The sequence below is a fragment of the Populus alba genome, chromosome 1 (genome assembly GCF_005239225.2).
Source record: "Populus alba chromosome 1, ASM523922v2, whole genome shotgun sequence".
Taxonomy (NCBI): Eukaryota; Viridiplantae; Streptophyta; class Magnoliopsida; order Malpighiales; family Salicaceae; genus Populus; species Populus alba.
The window spans coordinates 36,852,814-36,873,922 of NC_133284.1; the positions used below are offsets into that span (position 1 = coordinate 36,852,814).

At 31.4% G+C, this 21,109-nt stretch overlaps 2 protein-coding genes across 3 annotated transcripts; both read left to right on the plus strand.

Annotated features, from left to right (window-relative positions):
• Positions 1-2,522: 2,522 nt before the first annotated feature.
• On the plus strand, positions 2,523-7,528 carry LOC118063317 (plastoglobule-localized metallopeptidase 48, chloroplastic). Of its 2 annotated transcripts, XM_035077336.2 has the most exons (9): positions 2,525-2,916; positions 3,006-3,063; positions 3,467-3,534; positions 5,019-5,198; positions 5,501-5,597; positions 6,256-6,365; positions 6,464-6,597; positions 6,681-6,847; positions 7,175-7,528. In XM_035077336.2, the coding sequence occupies exons 1-8, from the start codon at positions 2,656-2,658 to the stop codon at positions 6,814-6,816; spliced, it is 1,044 nt and encodes a 347-aa protein (XP_034933227.1). In that variant the 5' UTR covers positions 2,525-2,655; the 3' UTR covers positions 6,817-6,847; positions 7,175-7,528. The 2 variants fall into 2 exon arrangements, with proteins under 2 accessions (XP_073263321.1, XP_034933227.1); XM_073407220.1 differs by lacking the exon at positions 7,175-7,528 and having other exon boundaries at positions 2,523-2,916; positions 6,681-6,848.
• Positions 7,529-12,673: 5,145 nt separating this feature from the next.
• LOC118063328 (sulfite oxidase) lies at positions 12,674-17,625 on the plus strand. The gene is made up of 12 exons (XM_035077346.2): positions 12,674-12,833; positions 13,385-13,500; positions 13,601-13,663; positions 13,757-13,793; positions 13,918-13,999; positions 14,369-14,487; positions 14,603-14,698; positions 15,500-15,610; positions 15,700-15,801; positions 16,090-16,137; positions 16,619-16,834; positions 17,270-17,625. Exons 1-12 carry the CDS (start codon positions 12,759-12,761, stop codon positions 17,384-17,386), a joined length of 1,182 nt encoding a protein of 393 aa, XP_034933237.1. The 5' UTR covers positions 12,674-12,758; the 3' UTR covers positions 17,387-17,625.
• Positions 17,626-21,109: the final 3,484 nt, after the last annotated feature.

Sequence of the window (21,109 nt, forward strand, 5' to 3'; positions counted from 1 at the left end):
AATACATGATTTTATATGGTTTGGCTTGCCTTTCAATGCAATATGAGTATTTGGGAACATTTATGTATATCCAGGTTTTAGTCATTAAGTGAAACTTGGGTGAGTTTTTTATTTAGTCTCAAAATGGTCTCAGATCTGCCCAATGATGGTCATTGTAAGGAACAATATGGGGGCATTGCAAGAAATGATTAAGGCACGTATACCTATCATTATCAAGCAGACACTGAAATCTGATTTGATTGTTTCACGAACCTGAACTCTGACTGATAGTTATAAAGTAGATTGTTAATCCCCCACCTAACCTAAAAGCTTATAAGTGCTTTAAAAAATTAAAGTGTGTGATGTGGGAAACATAATTCCATATATAATATACAAATGCATGAGCAATATGTATAAAAATGCATGTCAATGACAAATGTATAGACCAACCAAAATAAAAACATAACAATCAAACAAAAAACAAAGCTCGATGGAGTCGTTATTTTATAACAAGTGTGCGGCATCACAATAATTATCTTCCTGGATCAAGATTTTTGGCGAGGAGTGGAAAGAATAAGAAATTCTTGTCCTTTATCAGTTAAAAAGATTTGGAGTCACCACTAATAGTTTAATCACTAGAAATCTTAATCGGTCTTCAAAGTCTCATCCAGGTTCATTTAATTTTTTTCCTTTTTTTAAGCTTATATCTTTTTTTAATTTTATCATACAACATTTGATATTGATTAGTGTAACAACCCAACCCAGCATGTCGTATATTATTCGCTTTGGGCCTTACCGCCCTCATGGTTTTGTTCTTGGTGACGCAAAACCCACTTTGAGCTTGACGCCCAAAACACGTACAACATGTTAGCAACCCAACACTACTAATAAGACCAGCTACCAACCCCTCACCTACCGATGTGGAATATTACAATCCACCCCCTTAAGGAGCATAACGACCTCATCGGCACAACCAGACAGCCAATGAGGTCAGTTTTGATATCCAAATGTAATAGCCCGGCTCCAACAAGTTGTATATTATCCTTGTTGAGTCCATCCCATAGCTGGGTTGCCAGCCCATGGTTTTAAATGCATACAACATATTAGCAACCAGCACTACTAATAAGACCAGCTACCAACCCCTCACCCACTGATGTTGGATGTTGCAATTAGACTATATTATTATTATTTTTATTAGTTTTCTATAGGATATTTCACTAATTTTAAAATGACTCGGGTTATCTCAAGTTTTTTTTTGTTGCTTTTTGTTAAATTTATCTTATTTTTAAGAAATTTTGGTTTTGAATTAAATTAAATCAATTGCTTAAATACGAGCATGTGATGCTCACTTCATGAATTATTATTTTTTTTTGCTTAAATATAGCTTCTTTTTTTAATTGATTTTTTTTTCATTTTCAGCCTTTAATATTTGATTTATTAGAATTCAGCTCCCTATTATATTTTGTTTTGGGTTCTATAAAATTATTATGGTCTCATACTTTGAATTATAAGTTTTATAAATTAATCATGATTGATCTAAATCGAGCTAATGTATCATTCTCGTAACCTTAAAAGGAATCGGAAAATTATTTAGGAACCGAGCCTAGATTACACTAAAATTGATATCCGTGTACTATTTTCTACACCGAATATATATTTTTTTTCGGATAATATTAAAATTATTGGTAGCCTTTAGTTTTTAAAATAAGAAACCTCTGCAACATTAATAAAATCGTATTACTGAATTTAATGGTTGCATTATTCATTTAGTTTATGAATAGAAGAGGCCTCGGATCAAGAAGCCATAATTTTGGAACAAAAAAAATGCAAAGGTGCCATTTGGGACTTTAAAATAAGAACATGAAATATATATATATATATATATATATATATATATATACATGAAAAATAAAATTTGTATTCAAATCTATTATTTTTAGAAATAAAAAAAAAAGGACTTTCTTATTTTTTCATAATAAAATTTGGGGCTGATCTAACTACTAAGTAGTAATGCTTGATTTAGTTTTATTGATGTGTTTTTGATATATAAAATTACTAATATAACTGTAGTATACTAATTTTTTAATAAATATATTTAATTAATATTAATTGATTATATATTTTTTTAATTTACATGACATTTGTCCATATTTTTATAGGTGTAATTCTTAATTTTTTTTTAAAATAGAATGATAATATACATGGACAAATCATTTTTTTTTTAAAAAAACGAATGTTAATCCAACTAATAACATAATCTTAGCTCAATAGTTTTAATGTTATTGTGTTTGGGAGTGTGATGATTATTTTTTAAAATATTTTTATTTAAAAATATATTAAAAATTTTATTTTATAAAAAATTATCTTTAATATTAACATATTAAAATAATTTAAAAATATAATAATTTGAAAAAAAATATAAAATAAATTTAAATTTTTTTAATATTTCTTTTAAAACACAAAAAAACAAGAAACAAATAGCCCAAACTTCGAGGGCCTTCACAGAGAGTCAATAGAAAGCAAAGTGGCGCCATTGGTAACCATAAAAACGGCTGTGGACACCAAATTACAGACGCGTCAAACAACTCAAATATCTTTTGAAAAATTACAACTCCAACCCAGCAAGAAAGAAAGCAAGCCCTTGGAATTTTGTGTTGTTTCTCTCTTTCTCTTGCAATGGCTTCTGTGTCTCTGTCTTCTCTATCTTTGGCTCATAGAAGAAGACCAGATGCTGCTGCTGCTGCTGCTCTTACTTTCAGTTCAAGTGATTTGAGGTTTCGCTCAGCTTCTTTTGGATTTGGTTTGGCAAAGAAGAATCAAAGAGTCTTTGGTTTGGCAAAGAAGAATCAAAGAGTCAGGATCTCTGTTTGTAGAGCTTCTTCTCTTTTTATTCGTAATCTTGATGCTGATGATTTTAGACACCCTCTTGATAAACAGGTTTCTTTGTACTGGATTATTTATATTGGAAATCCCCTTCTCTTTTTTCTATTTGCAATCGTCTAATTCTTGGTTTTTTTTCCCATCAGAATACACTGATTTTGAGGGCAATTCCAGGATTAAATGAATTGGGGAAGGCTCTATTAGGTACTATTAGAATGTCTTTTTGTATGATTAGTGTATTTATTGACTTGTGCTTTTGTTTTTCCCCCTTTAATTTACTATCTACTCTTCATTTGACTTTGATTTTGTATTTAACACTCGCATTTCTGTAAATTTGGAGCTTGTATTTGGCTTTTGTATAGTGGGAAAGTTGTGATAAATACAAGCTCTATTTCTCTGAAATGTTCCTTTAATGGCTCAGCAGAAATAAAGGGGATTGTGTTATATGCTATGCACAAGTTATTTGTCATCGATTCCATGATGTAAACCTAGCCTCTCTTTTTTTCTCTTCTTTAGATATAACCATGGTTTCTCGTGCTTGGAAAGATTTGGCTAATGTTTTCTTTGAATTATATTCTAAGTTGTTTCTTGGAATGCATAATTGCAGGGTCTGTGACAGAGCAAATCATGCTTCTAGAAAATATTGGGACTTCAGTTCTTGTTTCTAAAAATCAGGTAATTGTATGACTCTAGCAAACATTAGAGTTTATTTAGGCTATCTTGTGTGGCTGTATTTTCTCATGGTACTCCATTAAAAGTGTCATTTGCTGCAAGTTGATTACTTTCAAAATAGTTGTTGAAAGTCTGTTTTCCTGTTTACCACCTGTTAACAGATGATCTGATAACATTTTGCAAACATTGATTAGTAATCAAATAAATAAAGAATGTAAAAAACTTAAATGCACAAGGTATTTGGTTATGAGGGGAAAATCTTTTGAAGAACTCTTCAAAAGATTTTTTTTTTAAAAAAAAAACCCTCTGAGTCAGCCAAATCCACGATAGATAATTTTTTCACTAACTTAAACGATTACATGATGAGTATCTCTAACACAACCCTTTGTGTCTATACTACCTTACTTGATGAGACAGTGAACCATATTATGTCTCCTACTGCAGTAGCTTGCTAGTACATCTAATAATCTTCATATTGTTTTCATTCTAACTGGAACCTTCAGTAACTAACAGTTTACACAAGAACTTCCTCTAAAAGTCTTCAGGCTCTTTAACTCTTCAGAGACCAATTCTCCTTGAGAATTTCCTACACATTCCTCATGTGTCAAAAATATGTGTTGTGAAACTCTGTATAAACTCCTTAGCTAGTTGGCACATTTGCTTCAATGTAATTGATGCTTTTATGTTCTGAAACTCTCCTCTGAAGCACACAATGCTCTCCTTTCTTCAGACTTAACTTTCCTTATATACATGTCTTATGTGATAAGGATAAGGATAGTCTTCAAGTTTCCTAGTCTGTTAAAATCAGTAACAGACTGCTAACATGTTTTACAAAAACACTGATAAAGTTATCTTCGGATAACTTTTTCTTTATTTAAATTTATATCTTAAATAATCTAAACTAATCCTATAATTACAGAGAAGATAATGCTAATTGATTTTGATAAACTTCTATCTTAGCCAAATTATCTTTTTACCAACTATAAAAAGATCTTCATTAATCTAAGCCAACAAAATGACATTTACAGTTGTAAAGATTCATCTAAAGGGACATATCTATAATTGTTAGAAATATTCATATTGAACATACGTATAAAGCAGTCTGCTGGTATCTGATACATTTGGCATCTTGTGAACTTACTCTTTTGTCCAGGTTTTGTTCATTTGGAGCTCTTATAACATCTTTTCCCTTGTGTGTGTGTGTGTGTTTTTCGTATCGTAATTCACATCATTTGGGCGTGGACTTCTGTTTTATTTACAGAAAAGAGAATCATAGGTGCTTAATATATCAATGCATCTAAGAAATGCGTTGTAATTCACTTCATAACAATTTTAACAACATGTTGTCAGTGCTGAATTGGCATAAAATATCACTGTTTGAAATAGACTCTATACGCAGCATTTTCCTGTTATCTGCATATTGTAAAAGGATGTGGGATATATGTAGCAATTTATAGCCTTGCATATGTTAATTTATTTTGTATCAGCTTTCTGAACTTCATCAATTGATGACTGAGGCTGCGCAAATACTGAATATGGAGGCCCCTGATCTATATGTTCGGCAAAGTCCTGTACCAAATGCATATACTTTAGCCATAAGTGGGCAAAAGCCATTTGTTGTTGTGCATACCAGCCTCGTGGAGCTTCTAACAAGAAAGGAGTTGCAGGTCTGGATTTGTACATTTACCTTTAAAAGCATGTTGTGATTATCAGTTGACTTATTTTGAGTCCTTCCCTGTGAACGAATGGTTTGCTTGATTGGCTCTGCAAGGTTCACGAGCATCCATGTGGCATAGTTTGTGGCTTTAGTTTTAGCTTCTTTTTTGCCTGTCATTTATCTTATAACCTTTTTCTTTTCATTTACATCTGTATGCACAGATATATCTAGATATAAATGTTTTCTTGCATAATAGAACTATCTTTCAAATGATGAGATGCTATTAACTTTATACTATTTAACTTAAAGTAGGCTGTCTTGGCTCACGAGTTGGGTCATCTGAAATGCGATCACGGAGTATGGCTCACATTCGCCAATTTTCTTACACTCGGAGCCTATACTGTCCCTGGTAGGTGTTTTCTTTCTGTGATGTTTGTTGAGGTAACATCTATAATTTCAATCTATATCCTCTTTGATTAGAATCATTTTCTTGGATACTGAGAAAAATATGTGCAGCCTCTGAACTCACAGCTTAACCAGTCTTTTTTAAAAACAGATCTTGCAGAAATTCAGGTTAACTGATTTTGAATTACAAGACTCCGAGTTGTACAACAAATTAGTATACTGCCTATCGACCTTTTAAAAAATGGCATATATTTGATGAGTTATTTGAGCAAGTTGAGATCATTTCAATGGAGTATGGGGTTGGTCTTACGATGGCTTCATCTAATTTTTGTTATATGAAAGTGCAACAACTACAGGGTTTTGACTGAAAGATTTCTTCCATTTATTTTTGGAGTTTTATTTACTGGAAGTTAAAAGATCCATGTATCAAAAATTAATATTTAAAATCCTTGTATATTGGTAATGATGGCTTGTACCCATATACCAGTTTCCTTGTTAATTTTACTGTCTGAAAGCAGCAACTTTGTTTGGAACCTTCGGTTTATGGGGTCCGTGGCTGCACATATTAGCAATCAAGTTGTTTCATTCACGATAGTTCTCAGATTGTCTACTTCCTTAACAACATGCTTCATAGAGTTCTGAAACGCCTATTTTGTTCACAGGAATTGGTTGGTTGATAGCTCGGAATTTAGAAGAACAATTATTCCGTTGGCTCCGAGCAGCAGAGCTAACTTGTGACCGTGCAGCCCTTCTTGTTGCCCAAGACCCTAAGGTATATAAAAATGGAACCTTTTAATTGTATAAATTGATTACGGTGGTATATTTGTATAGATTTGATTATCTTATCCTTTTCTTATTATCCTACAAGAGGTGGTCATCTCTGTTTTGATGAAATTAGCTGGGGGAAGCCCATCAATTGCTGATCAGCTAAACGTGGATGCATTCTTGGAACAAGCGCGCTCTTATGATAGAGCTTCTTCAAGTTCCGTGGGATTGTACATAAGGTGAGCAGTATCATATATGAACTGAGTACCAAAAATTACACCTACCAGTTTCCTGGCAGTTGTCTGATTTGCTAGTGCTGCAGAAATGCTCAAACAAGACAGCTCTCACATCCTCTGCCTGTTCTACGAGCTCGTGAAATTGATGAATGGTCGAGAAGTCTAGGCTACCAGCAGCTTCTGAAACGTGCAATACAGATAACCACTCCACAGAATGTTTAGAAGATGGTCAAAATGTGAGCAACTTGAATAGGTAGGATTATACGACCGCTGTGAAATGTTTTTTTGGCTTTAATCACCTGTTCCTCTTACTTGTAGGAACTTGGATTTCACATGGGATTCAAATTGAATCCTTTCTAGTTGGTCATGAACTTAAAATTACATATTGCGATGCTGTATGATGGGAGAAGTTTATGGAGTAACTAGACAATTAAGTCATTTCTGATAAATGGCACACTATACTCCATGTTGTAGCTGTAATTAGGTCGTTTCTGTTTTATCTTACCTGACACACTATACTCCATGCACAGTATACATGCTGCCTTCAGGTTGACTTGCTTTGTTTTGGGCGCTTGTTCAGGTTTCCTCTCTCTCATGGCTACCTCGTAATCTTTGGAAAAAAATGACGGCGAAGCACAAGGGTGCAGGAGATGGAGGATCTGATGAGCATTTGCAATCTTCCTAAGAACCTTGATTTTTCATGGCACTATAAATCGACAGTAACTAGAATCATATATATATATATATATATAGCCTTCGTTGTCCGTCAATCTTTTCCATGTATATAAAAGGGCTTTGAGATTTATCCTTGCTTGTTTTCTCATAGAACACACCAAGTAATACGGTCTTGTATTACAGATATTATCAACATGTGAAGTACTCATATAGCATACACAACGCTTGTATCAATAAATATAATGCATTGCTTTGCTCATGTTTCATGGTATGAGAGCCTGTGCAGAGCTTGGCTTCCGTTGCATTGTACAAGAACTCACTGTAAATGGTATGGAAATCAGAACTTAAATGTTCACCATCAACCTTTCCTTTCTAGTTTAGGAGTGAGAAAAAGCATCAAACACATAGCTTTGATTTGAATTTTTGAAGGGTTCAAAAGAAATGATCCCAGTCACAAAAGCCTGTCAACTTCTAAATTAGAAAACTGCTTGATCATCATTAAGTAATCCTGGAATGGCTGAAAGGAACACATGAAAATCAAAACATCCCCTTCATTTCAAATTTCATCCCATCAGTTGAACATAAAATCACATTGTCAACCACAAGACCACATAAATGTTCACCATATACCCTTCATCGGTTGCATGATAGGGTTCTACGAAAAGGCTTTTTCGAAGAATCAAATGGAGGCTGCTGGCCGGAGTTTGCAAGTTTTCTACAATTTGGATTTAAAGCTGCAAATATCTCTATTACTGTGAGCAGGTCCTTTGTTGCTGGCTGCCTGGAACGTTGAAAGAAAAGAGCGCATGCATTGGAATTCAGCGGGAAGCAATAAATCAACTCGTTTCTCAAGCACCTTGTGTCTTCCTACATGGAATGTTTTCCAGCAAGAAAATATTAAGCACAGTAGGCTGGGCGGACAATCAATTCCAAAATGCGAAAAGTTTTCATTTAATAATTTATGATATGAAAGGTTTTTCTACTATAAAAAAATTTTCTCTTCAAAAACTTTCAATATTCCAATTAAGATTTCACACCTCAAATCAAACTATTACATTTTTTAAATTTATATCTATATTAATTACTATCAATTAAATCAAAATAAGTTTTGAAAATGAAACTACAACAGCATAGGAGATGCAATATATTGCTTGAATGAAAAAGAAAAAGAAAACTGTAATTTTCTGAAAAAATTGTAATTCAAAATTTTGATGAAAGAAATAACTCACTAACTATTTATATAGAAATAAAAACTGACCTAACCAAAAAAATATAAACCAAGTAGAAAACATAATTAAAATTCAAAATTAAGTAGAATGATCTAGCGAAATTTGAGTCTAATTCAACGATCAAATATAAAATTATAGTTGTTTTTGTTAGATTGTGTATTTGACCGTATATATTTCTCTGGGAGCTTTATTTTATCCATTTGGCCTATAAACATATTTGCAATATGTTCACACACAAGCAGTTTTATCTAATGTGATGAGTTATTGAAATTTTATTTTATTTTTACTAAATCTATGTTTAAAAGGATCATACAAGATGAGGCTTGGCAGAATGTCAAGCTCGTATGATATGAGTTTGACTTGCTTCAAGGCTAAACAACCTTGGGTTTAGCTACATGTTGAACCCAAGTATATATGGGTTTTGTAAACTGCTATACTCAACATTTTAGATTTAGTCAATCCAAACAGACATTAGTTTGACAAACTACCAAACCTATTATTGAACTCGATTGTTTCAAGTCAAGTGAGTATATGACTAAATAATCATTACAAGACCTCATGTTAAGCTATAAAGCTTTATTTGTTTATTTTTAAAGTTTTTAATATAAAGTATTAAAAGTCATGAATAATTTTTTATCTATATCTCTAGGTGTATAAAAAGTCTTTAAAAGCATACATATTTTTTATCAATATTAATATTGTATAAGGGTATCTATCTCTTATTAATATTATGTAAGAAATATTTATTATTCATTAATGTTATATATATATATATATATATATCTTGTTAATGCTATCATAAGAAAATGAGACTTTAACTCCTTTATTCAAGCAACATGGCAATATTCAGCAGCATATATGCTCACCGAAACCATTCAAGTAAATGGTTCACAATGTATATTTTCTTAGTATTCATACTTTAATCCTTATAGCATTTATCCTGAAAAAACAAGAACATAAATATTCTTGTTTTTTACAATTTAAAGCTTCATTTTCTCATTTAATATAATCTCTTATTAAAAAAAATTGATTTTTATCATTGGAGGATTCATTAAACTTTATATAAAAAAAATTGTTTTGTAAGTGTTAGCCCTTCCCCACCAACCATTTACTTTGGGTGTTCTAGAGAAGGAAATATAGGCATAAAATATATTATTTGTTGTCCAAACACTCAAAAACATCATTTCTGAATATATTAATAGAATTTGAAACATCATTGTAAGGCCATTAGAGTAAGTGTGTATGTAAAATAAATTTATGGATACTTTTAATATAATTAGTTGATTATGAATTAGATTGAAGAAAAAGATTAATAATAGAAGTATTATTGATGATTTTGGAAGATTAGAAAGATGGAGATAGGTAAGTCAACCAGATTAAAATGGTCAAGATGTTAAATAAATAAAAAGTAGGATATTGAAATGAATATAACAAAATTTAAAGGACAATAATCTTAGAAAAAAGAAAAATATTAAGGAGAGCAATATCAAGCAGGACAGGCTCCACAAACTTTGTTATATAATCTATAAATTTCTTATCAAAGAGGACTAAAGAATATCAACCAGGCAAAGGGCTCTTAATTTGTTTGCGTGATGATGGAATCCATGTATTATTGATGCAAACCTTCTTGTCTTTATATAGTTCTGCCAACAATTTTTCGTTCTCTTTTAAATTGGTGGCCCCGCCGTGCTCCACTTGTCTCTCTCGTAATCTAGTGGCGGAATCCACAGTTTCTGGTGAGACCCACCATTTTCCAACAAGAACCTCACAAACCACCAAATGCTAAAAGATAAAAAAGGAAAAAAAAAAAAATCCCTTCCATCACTTCGTCGCAACCAAAACTGAAAACTTTTTATTTGTTTACTTATTACTCGTTAAAACTCGAGATTTCAAGTACTGAGATTTAATGTTTTCTGTTCTAAGCGTCTCATTGAAATTTTATTGTTTGGTAAACATTTTTCCACCTCATTGAAAGCATAGTTTTCAGATTCAATTTGAATAATAATAATAAAAAAAAGTTATTACGTTATTAAATTAATATTCGGGTCACTATGCCAACCAAGTTATGTCCATGGTTTAAAAAGTTTTGATTTTAATATAATTTTTAATTAATTCAAAAAATAAATGATAATTTAAAGACTCATAAGTTTGAATTAACAAAAATAATTCAAAAATTCAAAATACAAATTAAACACAGAACCACAATCCATGACTAAAAAGAAAAATACAATTTCCTCACACTTGAAGTATAGGATTTGCTTGAATGTGTATATTAAGTTCTTAGTATCTAAATGAATTTTTTAGTATATAGTTAACTTTACTTAGTTTGAATAAAATTTAGTCGAATCATTAAAAAATTGCCTAGTTAAAATCTTTGCTGATTCAACTAATAACCAACTCGATTAGATTGTAGGTCTTAAATTTTCCAAACCAACCTATATTAACTTATTAATTAAGTTTTACAACTAATTAACAGATTTATTGAATTACTCATAAAAAGGTAATCATATCTAATTATATATAATAATCAAATAAATTGAAGTTGATAGGATTCAAATTTGCTACACCAAAAAAAAAAAAAAATATTGCTAAACGATGTTGAATATTATATATTAAAAAAATAAATGTTTAAAATTTAAATAAAATTTAATTATATATTTTAAATAAATATTATATTATATAGTAATATTTTTTATGTTCATAATAAATTTTAAAACAAGAATAGAAAATATTTAAATGAAAGTTAATAATATTAATTATAAAATTGAATGTTGAATATTTAATATAAATATATGATAATAGTTTATTTTCTTAAAATATTAACAATAAATTTTATTAAAAAAATGGAAATTGATGTTGAATATTAAAGGGGCAGAGATCGATTTGGAATATAAATGGTATAAGCAGGTGGGATTGAGTAGTAACCATTTAGGCACCGAGGCTCCCTTCAAAGCATCACTGTTAAGGTTGTTAAAATCACGAATTAACTTTTAAAATCTTATAATTTACAAGTTAATATGTATCTAGTGTGTTAAATTAGACTAAAAACTTGAAACCCAGTAAAATCAAAATTAACTTCGTGTAAAATGAGTAAACTGATAAACTAAATTCGATTTTACGAGTTTATTAAATTTATAATATAAATCAAATCAGGTTTAAATTTAGCTTTAAAATATATGTTGGCTCATTTTACAAAATTAAGCATATTTTTCAAACTGTATGTTGAATAAAGCTTCAATTTTACAGGGAAATATTATATACATGAAAATATATTGTGGTAAATTTTCAGGTCAAATGGAGATACGAAACATAATATTTCAGAGGGTCAAAGTTAGTAAACTAATATTATCAAATATGTTAAACAAGACCTTCGTGTATTGTTTGAGACATATCTAGAGCTACAGATGAAATTTTGCTTCGATTAAAGTTGGAATAGAAACTAAACATCTGAAACTTTCCAACTATATATCGTAGGCCCGATAATTCATCCAAACGAGAGAGAAGGACATGTTTGAAATCAAGATAATAATATGCAAAAATTAGATATTCAGGTTACATGGAAGAATTTTAACATGAAGACTTTTTTTTATTATTCTATTTTATTTATTTATTTATTTTTAAATAATTATTTTTTATTCAAATTTTTTTCTAGTGCATTAGAGATTGTTTAGGGGTTTATTTCATTATTAAATTTATATTAATTAATTACTAATTTAAACTCATTAGCTTACAATCCAAAAGGGATCCATCAAGATTTTATTGTGATGGGAACAAACAAGTGTCACTAGATTTATATATACTTCCTACCTTTTAGTGATTCTCCTGTATTGAAAAATTTCGTTATGAGACTTTTTTATTTTTTTATATTATTATTTATTAATTTATGTTATTTATCTTTTTTATTTTACTTTGAATCACTTATTAATTATAATATTATTGATTTTTTTATTAGATTTTAATGTAAATTAATTTTTTTTGCTAGAATTATTAATATATAATTAGTTAATTTTTTTTTATAAAATTATTTTACTATTCATGGTTTATAATCTGAGTTTATATTATATTTTTTATATTATGTTAAAAAAACGTTTTTGATAAGTGAGAAGGTATTATCACCGTCAGATAACTTTACTCGCTTTAGTTCTATTATTCTATTCTATGGTGTCTTTTTATTTACCATTACCATATAAATATATATTGGTGGAACAGGAGAGTGTGTGTCCGGCTCTGTAAGATTGTGATTGTGAATCGAAGAGAAGAATGCCAGGAGTAAAAGGACCTTCAGACTACTTACAAGAACCACCTCGTCACCCTTCCCTCCAAATCAATTCCAAGGCCTGCTATTTCTCTCCTTTTCACTGTTCAAACAATCATGCATAGCTTTTTTTTTTCTTTGCTTATTTCTATCTCTTGTTCTTTTTAATTCAATAATTTTGGATTCTATTTGTCTGCTTTGTGCTTCTACTCCATTTCCTGATGTGGGTTTTTTAAATTTTCACATTTGTGACATTCTATGGAGCATTTGAGCTTAAACTTGTAGTAACTTAGAGGAAAATTTTGTGTTTATGTGTGATGATATGGGTGGTACAGTAATATAGAGCTTTTGAAATCTTAAGTGATTGAAAGTTTGCTTCTTTCAATTGGGTTTACCTTCAAGATTTCTGGGGATTAGCTATTTTGCCTCAGGACGGCTTATTAGAAGAATTTTTCTTTTTATTTCTTTTGATCTTAATTGTAAAATTAAGCGAAATTTGAATGCTCTCTTGGGAATTTTCCTTACAATCTCATTGCATTACGTTTGTTATTATGTTGTGGGCATGCTGTTACTGTATCGCCGAGTTTCTATTGCATCCAGTGATGGTATTTTTATATTTTACACTGTGCAGTATCCTTTCAATGCCGAACCACCTCGTTCGGCCTTGATTTCTTCTTATGTGACGCCTGTGGATTTGTTCTACAAGAGAAATCATGGTCCCATTCCAGTTGTTGATGACATAGAAAGGTTGTACTCGCTCATTTTAGTCTTACTTCCGTGTTTACACTTTGATATAGTTCACTGTCGGAATAATTTATCTGATTCTTCCACGTACGTGGCTGAGCAGATACTCTGTTTTGATTCGTGGTTTGATCGACAACTCTAGAGAACTGTTCATGAGAGATATCAAGTGAGTTCTGGGTACACTCGTGTACGAGCTATTTATGCTATACATGCTTTAGATGTTCTTGGACTAGGAGTTAATGTCATTATTACATAACAGGATGCTTCCAAAATATAATGTTGCTGCCACCTTACAGGTATGTTTGGTAATGCGTTTTCAGTTAGCTTGTTTGTTGTTCCAATCCAATGTGATTTGTTGCCTAAATCTGTTTGTTATCATAGAAGTCATCATTGGCTCTGTTGTTTGTGTGAGCTGAACAGTGTGCTGGAAACAGAAGGACTGCCATGAGCAAAGTCAAAACAGTGAAAGGGGTTGGCTGGGATGTTTCTGCTATTGGAAATGGTTTGTTCTCATTTTTAACCCTATTAGCTTTGGAATGTCATTGGATATATAGTGCATGTTGGGGGGTTTGGGTAAGTTTGCCAGATTGTTAGATGGTGCTTTGAACATGCAATTATAGAATCTGAAAGATTTAGCATCTTTCAAGTAGATATGCTGGCACATTATGCGATGAATAGAAGTTTATTCAGAATTGTTTGAGACCCTTTAGTGATGGTTCAATCTGTGTATTATCAATGTGCAGATAGATGAGTTGTATTAAATGAAACAAGATAGTTTCGCTCATCAAAGGGATCTCGAGGAGGGCCATCACTTTGTGCAAATTAGTTTATACTGTTATTGTTTCTCTAAATTCTTTGGATTTCCTTTCAGGTGTCTGGGGTGGTGCCAAATTGGCTGATGTTCTTGAACTTGTTGGGATATCTAAGTTGACAAGTACCACTAAATCAGGTGGAAAACATGTTGAATTTGTAAGCATTGATAAGTGTAAGGTAACCTGCCATTCTGAATAGCAGTTGTGCAACTTTCCAATTGTTTAGTGCACATTTGTGACTCTGCGGAACCCCTTGATATAATCCTGATTATAACAATATTAAAAAAGTGCAGGAGGAGAATGGAGGCCCATACAAAGCATCAATTCCGCTCAGTCAGGCTACAAACCCTGAAGCTGATGTTTTGGTTGCTTATGAGATGAATGGAGAGGTTAGTGGACTTGATAAAAGGCTTTGACCTGTTTAATTTACTTTATTGTCATCAAAAAGTGTGTTTCCACCACACCTTGTCAAAATCAGACTCTTGATGATGGTGATAATGTTGTTTCTTATGCTACATGAAGTGATTGCTTTCCAGTTTGCTTTCTGACATCGCTTTATTGATGAAACTAATATTTCATTTCAGTTATGCATGTCAATTCTAAGGTAATCCCAGGATCCTACATCTGCATTTAGTGCCTTAGTGGTTGTTTAGTATAAACTCGTCAGCTAACCAATCTATAGTAATCAGCTGATTAGTTGTTATGTGAATAATTACTGTCTAAAACTCACAGGTCAGAAAATTGTGTCATTCCACTTGTTCTGTGTATCAATACAGATTTCGAGGGTGAATTTTCATCTTTAGGTCACATTTTGTTTTTCCATTGAAAGGCTTGATAATTTTGCACTTAATAAGTGCACAAACAAGTGTCATTTGAACACCAATGTGCTACAACGGTAATGAAAAGGTCCATTTAGGCAAAAGATACTTGCTCTTAGGATAGCTTTCTTTTTTTAAACTGATCCATGTAATTTGATAGAGCAATGAGTTGCATGGAGGCTGTATGCATCATTACATGATTTCAATGAACTTGATCTTGTGTTACTGTATAGATATGCACTTAGTTGTGGACTCTTCACTATTCCTTCAGCAATTTTGCCTTTTTTCTATCATTTACTTTTCTCCTGCCATCATAATTTCTCAATTATACTGTTTTTGATATTAATATACAATATTATTGTCATTCTAAAGCCTCTAAACAGGGATCATGGTTATCCATTGCGAGTGGTCGTACCAGGTGTTATAGGTGCCCGATCTGTCAAATGGTTGGATTGTATCAACATCATTGCAGAAGAATCCCAGGTCACAAAAGTGTTATGTATGTTTTAACAAACTTAGTTCCTCTTTTATTCCAGTTGCCATATGACTGAACATACATTGCCACCTTACAGGGATTCTTTATGCAAAAGGACTATAAAATGTTTCCTCCTTCAGTGAATTGGGACAACATCAATTGGTCTACAAGGAGGCCACAAATGGATTTCCCTGTTCAGGTTTTTACTTGAAATCTTTTTTTCTGTTTTTCGGGCAGATATTTGATGATGTTTATGCCTGAATATTGTGTCCATAATATAGAAGCTTCTTTAATGGCTTAAAGCAATTTGAATCATCATTTGAGTTGTCTTATTGATTGGACTGTGGTGTGGAAATGAATTGGGAAAGGTTTATGATTGTCATTTGCATCTAATTTTCCTTCTATAGAAAACATACAATTGAAACCCAGCTTATCCTTTTATCAGAATAATTGTTTGACTAAAACTTGCAAATTTTCTGATTGACAGAGTGCAATTTGTTCATTAGAGGATGTCACTGCAATAAAGCCTGGGAAGGTTAGTTTCTTGATGGTATTACATTTCATTGTGCTCAAGTGTGTACATATGAATATGTTTTTTCTTTACCTGTCAATTGTGCCAAAGCACATTGCCTATAACAGAAATTTCTCCTGTTTCTTAATCTCTTCGATGTGGCATGCATAGATTAGAATTCTTTCTGAGTTTTCCATCTAACAGTGTTACTGAGAAATTGTGGCTCCACAGTTTTGAAATTATTATGCTTTTAAAATTGTTCCCTTTGAATTTTAGTATGTTACTTAAAGAATTTGTATTTAAATTAAAACTTTGAAGTTTTCTGGTCATATTATTTTTCACAGCTTCATTAATTCATTGCTTTTTTGTGTCAAGAAATAGTTCTGACTTTCTAGATTTCTTTTCACATGGGTTGTATATTGAGGCAGGAGCTGCTCTTAGGCTCCTCGACAAGTCAAGTCATATTCAGGTGATCTTGATCTTTGTCTACCATTATATCTTACAGGTTAAAGTCAGTGGATATGCAGCATCTGGAGGTGGCCGTGGAATTGATAGAGTAGACGTGTCTGTTGATGGTGGCAAAACCTGGGTGGAAGCCTCCAGGTACCAGAAGCCTGGCGTCCAATACATCTCAGATGATATGAACAGTGACAAATGGGCCTGGGTTCTTTTTGATGTGACAGTTGATGCTCCACAGAGCACAGAGATAGTTGTTAAAGCAGTATGTTTTCCTCTCTTATAGCAAAGTACATTGTGATTCAGTGTTTTTTTTACTTGTACACTTAAATATGCCAAATGTTTGGACTCATTCTCATAAATCTGCATGCTTTCTCATAAATTAATTACATATTCTGTGAAATACACTGAACATTCATAAATGAGTTCTGTATATAAAAATATTTCTAGTAGGCTCATGCCGCTTTGTCGTAATTGACAACGGCCATGAGTCTGCAAAATCTTATCCGAATTCATTGAAGCTGAGAGCTTCGAACTCATGCTTGGCCATAAAAATATGTCCCCGCTTTCTGTCAACTTCCATTCATGTCACATCATAATTTAAAGAAGAAAAATGGTATTCTAAATGAACTACAGACACATGTCCATTATCTTAATTATTTTACAATCTTTTTATTCTTCTTATGTTCATCATGGACAGGTGGATTCGGCTGCAAATGTCCAGCCTGAAAATGTGCTGGAGATTTGGAATTTGAGAGGGATACTCAACACTTCATGGCACCGGGTTCAGGTCCGAGTTGGTCACTCAAATATGTAAAAACCAAAATGAATTGGTTTGGTTTCCTGGATGGTACGTGAAAGAATAATGCCCCCAAGCTTAATGGCACTATTTACTGTGGTAAAACTTTCCTTCAAGCAAGTGCTGTACAACATGTGTGGTATTTCCTTAGTTCCTTGTAGTTAAGCTCCGTTTGGCTTTGTAGGGGCAATGAAACTGATTTGATCTGAGACGGGTTTCATTAGATTTTAAAATGTCAAACTAAATAAGATTTTGCACCCCTCCCTCCTCCGCTCACTCAAGTTCATGTGTTTCTCTAGTGAGCTAGCTAGTTTTGCTGGTTTGGAATCGGATTGAGGCGTGCCCAAATTTTTTCGTGCCTCGTGAAAGATGGAACAAATATCCATACCTTTGATGTCATTTAAAGTAACAGTTTGATTACATTTGATCCTACTTGATTATCTATAATTGTTTTTACATAGTTGTAAAACTCAATCCAGTTGACTTGGGGGAGAACTTAGGATAAGGTCTCACTGGCCAATTGTTTCAACAAAAAAAAAAAAAGTTTAACAGGATGATAGTTGATTTTTGACCGGGTTAAGTTTGGATCTAGTAGTTTTAATCAAGTTAATTAAACCTTTTTTTTTTCTTGAATTTCTTCAGCGGGTCATGAAGTCAATCTAGGTTTTATAACTTTATTTTTTTTGAAATCTCAGTTTGATGAGATTTATTTATAACATTTCAAGTTTACATGCTAGATATTAAACCTGGCCTGGTTTAGCCCAGCAGGTTAACCCAGGATTCGGGGCTTTGGTCAAGTTTTAAATAGTCTAAACTCAGGCTTGTAATAAGCCTAGTAAAATCCAATTAACCAGCTGGGTCAACTTAAAATCTGGATGATTTGACATAACTCGAGTGAAATTCAATCTTTTTTTTATATATTTTTTTAGTAAATCCAAATAATATAAAGTTAATTTGTAAATACCTGGCTTCACATATTTTTTATATAGCCTATATTTTCATGAAATGATTCTTTAACTTTTTTTTTGGGATAGCTATATTGATAACCTACATTCCTATAAATGTATTTTTTTAACTTTCCCATGTGTGATAGCTATATTTATAATATACATCTATATAAAATGTTTCTTAATTTTTTCACTTGAGATATATATATAGTCTCAATTCACATGAAATATTTTGTAATATATATAGTTTTTATTCACATGGATTATTTTTTTATTTTTTTATAAGATATATACACACACATATTACATAAATATAAAATGTTTTTTTAATTTTTACACGGGAAATAGCTATATATATAGTTTATATTTACATTAAATATTTATTAATTTTTTTTATGTATAATATTGAAATTTAAAATATATTTTTTAAAAATAAAATTTAGGTTAATCTAAATTGACGGAATGAAACTGATTTAATAATCTGCTATCACTTCACTGGATGCAGTATTTAGCGGATATTTCGAGCTATGTCCATATATTGTGAGACATATATAGCTGGGGAGGGGGCGGTGGTTTTTGGAAGCTTTTTAGTAGTCTAGCTGGAACAGCAAGGATTGACTTGAAAACTCCGGGATCCAAAACGTGATTTGTACAGAGTTAAACTGCAGAAAACATTAATATAGTAAAATCCGATTAGGTTTCCAGTAATCTAGAGGAGGGTTGCGAACCCAATCTGCAGGGCCTCTCCATTGCCAAGCAACTGCAATGTTGTCTGCAAACTCCAGGCGCGAAAGCAACGCTATATTGCTACAAACGCAACCCTAAACATGTTGCTGTCTCCATGTCAAGAAAGATGGAAAGAGGAAGAACAGAAAAGGCAGATGTACGAATGATGCCTGCCCGCATCGAAGCACGTCTATCACATAAAAAAACCAAGCTTGCGAGTGGCTGTTTATGGCTGTATGTAAACATCAATCGGTTTCTTTCTTTCAAGATAAAAGTGACAGGGATGAAAGCATTTTTGTGTCATCTGCAGAGGGATTGATTGATGTTTTCATAGCCATATCCTCTGTTAATAGTTCTTGAAGGTCTTTCTTTAATGGCTAAACCCATCACTTTCACCTCTTCTTCTCACCAACTCATCATCAAAGTCCTCTCTTCTGTAGTAAATTTCATCAATGAGAAACCCTTTCTTGGATTTCACTTCATTTAATATGTTTTTTAAAATCAAGAATTTGTTTACTCTGCTTTCTCATCACATAATTCATTATTATCAAAAAAAACAAATTAATGCAAAAACAGGATATATATATATAATGGGCCGACTCTACTTTTATATTAAAAAGGGTATCTTACTCGCATTCAAAAATAAAAATAAAAAAAAAAACAGAAGAAGAAATGGAATCATGCTTTACCAAAAAAGGGGGAAAAAAACGAGGAAATTATATCATTTAGGCTTTCAAAAAACAAAAACAGTGACGTTGCCACCGAGAAGGGTTTATATAAAATAAGCTGATCTTCTGCCTTTAGGGTTAGAAGGAAGTTTCTGGTGTGTGTGAGGTGGTTGAAAGATTGTATTGATCAAACTACTCTTGTCGCCATTACAGCAGGCCTCTATGTTTGTCTGCTTTTGCCTTGGCATTTGGCATTTCAAGGGAAAACTATAGTTATTTTTTTATAGTTTTATTTAATAGTATATTAAAATAATATATTATTATTTTTAAAAAATTATTTTTGATATCAGCATATTAAAAAATTTAAAAAATTTTAAAAATAAATTAGTTTTTTAAAAAATGCAATTTAATTTAATTTTTTTTAAAAATATTTTTAAAATACAAAAACAAACCTCCTTTTAAAAAGTAACATCTTGATTTTAGTTTAGTTAATGTCTTTAAATAAGATAGAACAGATAAAAAAAATGTCATTTTGTTGTTTCTATTGTAAGATTATAAAGATTTATTTCAATTTCTATTTTTATTTGTCTTTATATTTTATAATTAAATATATTTTTATCTTTATATATTTCTTTTGCTATTTTAAGACATAGTCGAACGTAATGTAAACTATTCAAGCCATGCTTAAAAAACGAAGAAGATATTAAAAGGTTATGGATTTTAATTTAATATTTATCTTGTTATCTTCCGCAACCGCAAGAGGAAAAAAGAAAAATCTAAAGGCAAGTTATGTTTATTCCCTTAAATATCATCCCTTTAAATTTTATAAATTTTAAAGTTATTACAAATTTATATAATTAATAATTTTAAAATTTATAAAATTAATTAAAATAAATATAAGTAACCCGAATATCTAATAAAAAAAAAAAACAAGCAGTCTGTGTATTAATGCAAACTTTCTTCAAGAGGGGCTGGTCTGCCTCAAATGTTCTGTTCTATTTTTTTATTTATTACTCTCTCTCTCTGTTTTTTTTTTTTTTTTTTGTCTTGGAGGTGATTATTTATTTATTTATTAATGAACCAAAATTCATTCAACTACTAGCAGTACTCAATAATTCATGCTTGAAGACAAAAACATTTTTTTAATTAAATTATTAGTCTAGCGACCCATACATTTAATACACGCAGAGGGACGAGTTCGTTGGATTCTATGGCACATGATGTAATTTTAGGCACGTTTGTATACGTGCAGAGCCCATTTTCTGTCGGTGACTCCTCCGAGCTTGTTTTTTACTGGAATAATTGTGATTTTTTAAAGTTATTTAAAAATATATAAAATAATATTTTTTTTATTTTATATCAATATATTAAAATAATTTAAAAATATAAAAAAATAATCT

Coding starts and splice junctions, on each gene's coding strand:
- LOC118063317 (XM_073407220.1), top strand. CDS start 2,656: ATGGCTTCTGTGTCTCTGTCTTCTCTATCTTTGGCTCATAGAAGAAGA. Junction 3,064..3,466: donor ATTGGGGAAGGCTCTATTAG/GTACTATTAGAA, acceptor GCATAATTGCAG/GGTCTGTGACAGAGCAAATC. Junction 6,366..6,463: donor TTGTTGCCCAAGACCCTAAG/GTATATAAAAAT, acceptor ATCCTACAAGAG/GTGGTCATCTCTGTTTTGAT.
- LOC118063328 (XM_035077346.2), top strand. CDS start 12,759: ATGCCAGGAGTAAAAGGACCTTCAGACTACTTACAAGAACCACCTCGT. Junction 14,488..14,602: donor TAAGCATTGATAAGTGTAAG/GTAACCTGCCAT, acceptor AAAAAAGTGCAG/GAGGAGAATGGAGGCCCATA. Junction 16,138..16,618: donor CTGCAATAAAGCCTGGGAAG/GTTAGTTTCTTG, acceptor TATATCTTACAG/GTTAAAGTCAGTGGATATGC.